The following is a 3916-nucleotide window of genomic DNA, read 5'->3' on the forward strand; positions in this document are numbered from 1 at the left end:
ACAATTCTGTTTTTTACTTTTAAGATTAAAAAGTTACAATTAAGGATCTTTATTCTTCTTTTTCTAGTGAAAGAGACCTATTATTGTAGGTAATTTTTACCCATCGCTATTACAGAAGAGGCCTATATTAGTTGAGGTTACTAACTTTAATGGGCTCCCAACTAAATACTTGATCATTTCAAAAATATTTTACAAGCTGGTCTTAGATGAGACGGCCTCATAATAACAACGTCAATTTGGGCTAGCTCAATTCGCGCGCGTAACAATTTGGGCATTTTTTTTATTTTCTGGGCATTTTTAAATTTTGATCTTAAAGGTATTAATTTTGAATTTAAAGGTATCAGTTTTCAAAATTAAGGTCGAAATTGATAAATGCTCAGAAAATTAAAATGTTGTTACACGCACGAATTGAGCCGGCCCAAATTAATGGTCTCATAATAAGAACATCTCGTCCAAGTTTTTGTGAATTTTTTATTATAAATTTTAAAATGGTAGACAATCTTTGTCAATTCAATTGCTTTTTCAAAATATTTTTTAACAAAAAAAAACTCAAATATTGGCCCAAACGCAATATAAATTATTTTATAGTGCACCTAATCATTTTAATGGACTCTAAGCCATTATACTTAACAATAAATATATTATATAGTGATACAAAAATTTTGTATGATAAAAAATAAATTTGTTATGTAATTAAAATAATCAAATCTATTATTGACTTTTCAATTATAATTCTAATTTTTAATTAATCATGATTGATCATAATTTAAAGGTCACCTACCTAAGAACATTGTTGCCAAATGATGAATGAATTTTGCAGATTAATTGCTAAAAAAGAAAAATAAAATTTAAAATTTAAAATATTAAAGATTAAAAATTAAAATCAAAAAATAATCTTACATGATTTCTTTTTTATTGTTTAAAATGTTTTCAATTTTTGTATAATTTGATTTTGCATTTACGTTTTTTTTTTATATACAAAATAACTTATTGTATTAATAAGATGTTATTTTAGTGCAATTTTAGCAAACATTCTTTATTATTGGGGTTATAAAATTATTTATCCTTAATTAAAAATTAAAATTATTTTAAGAAAATCTGTAAAAAGTTGAATTATTTTTTTAATACTATATTGGTCACCCAAAAAATTTGATCATGCTTTGCCACCAACCGGTAATAAGTTAAAGTGTTTGACGCGAGCCAGCCTAAAAATTCATCAACAATTACTAAATTTTTGGGGTCACGTGTGCACCAATGTTTATATTGTTTTATCCATTTGACATTTTCTCTAAAATCAACTCCAATGGCCACACCAAATGCTTCGACAATTACAAGATGTGAGTATGACTGGCCAATCATTTTCTCTAATATTTGTATTGTTTTTTCAGATGTTCTAAATATAAATTGTATAGTTATTAAATTATTATATAATTTTATATTTAAAAAATAATAAAACTTTAATGAAATTATAAAAAATAATTAACTTTTAAACACTAGATTAACTTAAGTTTATATTGATGTGCTTATACTTTGCATCTCCACCATCATTTAGACAAGTTATTGGCCTAGCTTATTAGATTTTTTATAATTAATTAATTATTTCTTGTCCATAAATTTAAATTATTAATACAACTATGCTAATGATAAACGATCCGTCTTGTATGAGACCGTCTCACGGTGAAACGACCTCAAAATAAGAAGCTATTAAGGTAAAAGTTTTTACTATTGGGTTGTTTAACCCAATTATGAAACATGTCTCACGGTGAGATCGTCTCATATAAGAATTTGTGAATAATAATAAATAGTAAAAATTATTCTGAACAATCCTACCTATTGCCAATCTCATGCGAATGGTCTTACCATTGATTATTCTTAAAAGTCAACATTTGTATAATTTTTGCTGATAACACTCGTTATCACATTTTAACCGACTATTGTAGATAGAGATTATTAGATTATTTAGAAATAATCAATAATAAAAAATAAGATTATTCAAAACAATTTTTTGTATAAAAAAATTAACAATAAAATAGGAGTATCATAATAAATTTACCATAACGGCATAACCTCAGTCCCCAATCTAATAAATTGACATTTTATTAATTTCCTTGAAGAAAAAAAAAAAAAAAAACATGTACATGTAAATACAAATGCAATCCTTAAGGCCAACACTACAAATTACAATAGCACAGCTTCCTTTTTTGGTAAGCAAAAATTCTCCAATATTACAACTACCAAAAGCACATTAATTAGTCCCTTTAGCAGCAAAAAAAAAGCTTAGGAGAAAAATTTTAAACACCAATTTATGGAAGAAAATTAAACCAAAATCAAAGATGACCGGTGTAACATAATTCGCCTAAATTTGCAATTAGCTCAAATTTATTAAAAAATAGCCCAAAATTATTCATAATTTTTTTTTCCAATTCACCATTTGCAAGAAGTTATAGGTTAATTCAATAATTAAAGCCTAAGACTGAGATTTAATTCTCACCATTACTATTAATTCAATTTCTTCAACCCTTCTTCGCAGTTTGTAGAGATTTTCTTGCCAATCCCGAATAAAAAACGACGACGAATTAAAACGTCATCGAGAACGAATAAAAAAGATACTAAGATCTTGATTGATATTTCCATCTGGATCAATCAAATGGAAAGATTGAGCATCAGACGATCCACAAACTCTTTCAAAATTCCCTCTTAAATACATAATATCATCTTCTTCACACCCAATTTCTTTCCCACTAACAATCCCAGCACCAACAACCACATTTTTCATCCTTTTCAAAACCTCCATATCCGCCTTACAAGGTTTTCTTCTTACAGCAAAACCCACTCTTCTTCCATTACAATACATCTTCCAAACCGGCATTTCCAGCAATTCCTCTGTTTTCCCATTAGTGGGTCCCACTCCCAAAGAACATTCTAGAGCAATTCTTAGTAACCCATTTCTCATTTCTCTGGCTAAGATTGTTGTAGGAACAGCTAATTCCAAGAGTAGAATTGGGTTAGTAGAAGTTGAATTTGATTGTATACAGAATTTTACTTTTCCTTTTTTGTATCCAAAAATGGTTCCGGTAAGAAAAGAGGCTGAAGAAAATGGCGGTGGTTTTGGGTTGTTAATGGTGGTCGGAAGTTGATTATGATCGGTTTCATGGACAAATGTACAGTTACATGTGGGGATGAGGAGTTCCATGATGGCGCGGAGGAGCCGCCATGTTCGGACTTGTTTGTGGCAGTCCACGGTGGTTGCTTCGGCGGTGATGTGTGTGGGTGTGGGACCCATGTTGATGTATGAAGGCATGGTTGATGGAGGTGGGGGTTTTGTGTTTGGTGGGTGTTTTATGTTGGAATGATGAGGAGGGATTTATGGGTTGGTATATATATAGAGGAAGGAGGATGTGTAAGTGCTTACTTTTGTTAAAAAGGTTTATGGGTTTATGAGAATCTAGTTAGACCACTAATGGGTATATAATTAGTTTATCATTAAACTAATTACATATTTTATGGAAAGGTTCAATCATTTGAGGAATCTCTTTATCTAGGTGTCTTTTTTGAGCCGAAAGACTTTTTAGCCGCATCATTCTTTATGAGTAAGGGTTGTCGTTTTCCATCCTTCAAATCCTGATTATAGTTTCTATGAGTGAAATACATTGAGTATGATGATGAGGATGATGTTTATAAAATCATTCATTGATACTCCCTTCATTTTGCTAATATTCTTCACATTTGAAATGTTCTAAATTAAGGATAGAGAATTTTGATTAATGTTTTTTAGGCATATTTAGAAGATAAAATATATCCATGTGAAATCTCGTTAGATTCGTCATAATATATACTTTTTTATTATGTGTTTTTTATAATTTTTTTTATGCGTATTTAGAGATATTGATGTATAAAATTTGCTTTGAAAATTGTG

At 29.1% G+C, this 3916-nt stretch overlaps 1 protein-coding gene across 1 annotated transcript; it reads right to left on the reverse strand.

The window, feature by feature from the left end:
- Positions 1-2111: 2111 nt before the first annotated feature.
- Positions 2112-3336, reverse strand: LOC130820476 (protein MIZU-KUSSEI 1-like). Its single transcript, XM_057685865.1, has one exon. The coding sequence runs from the start codon at positions 3299-3301 to the stop codon at positions 2585-2587; it is 717 nt and encodes a 238-aa protein (XP_057541848.1). The 5' UTR covers positions 3302-3336; the 3' UTR covers positions 2112-2584.
- Positions 3337-3916: the final 580 nt, after the last annotated feature.

This window comes from Amaranthus tricolor, chromosome 8 (genome assembly GCF_026212465.1).
Source record: "Amaranthus tricolor cultivar Red isolate AtriRed21 chromosome 8, ASM2621246v1, whole genome shotgun sequence".
Classification (NCBI taxonomy): Eukaryota; Viridiplantae; Streptophyta; class Magnoliopsida; order Caryophyllales; family Amaranthaceae; genus Amaranthus; species Amaranthus tricolor.

Coding starts and splice junctions, on each gene's coding strand:
- LOC130820476 (XM_057685865.1), bottom strand. CDS start 3,301: ATGCCTTCATACATCAACATGGGTCCCACACCCACACACATCACCGCC.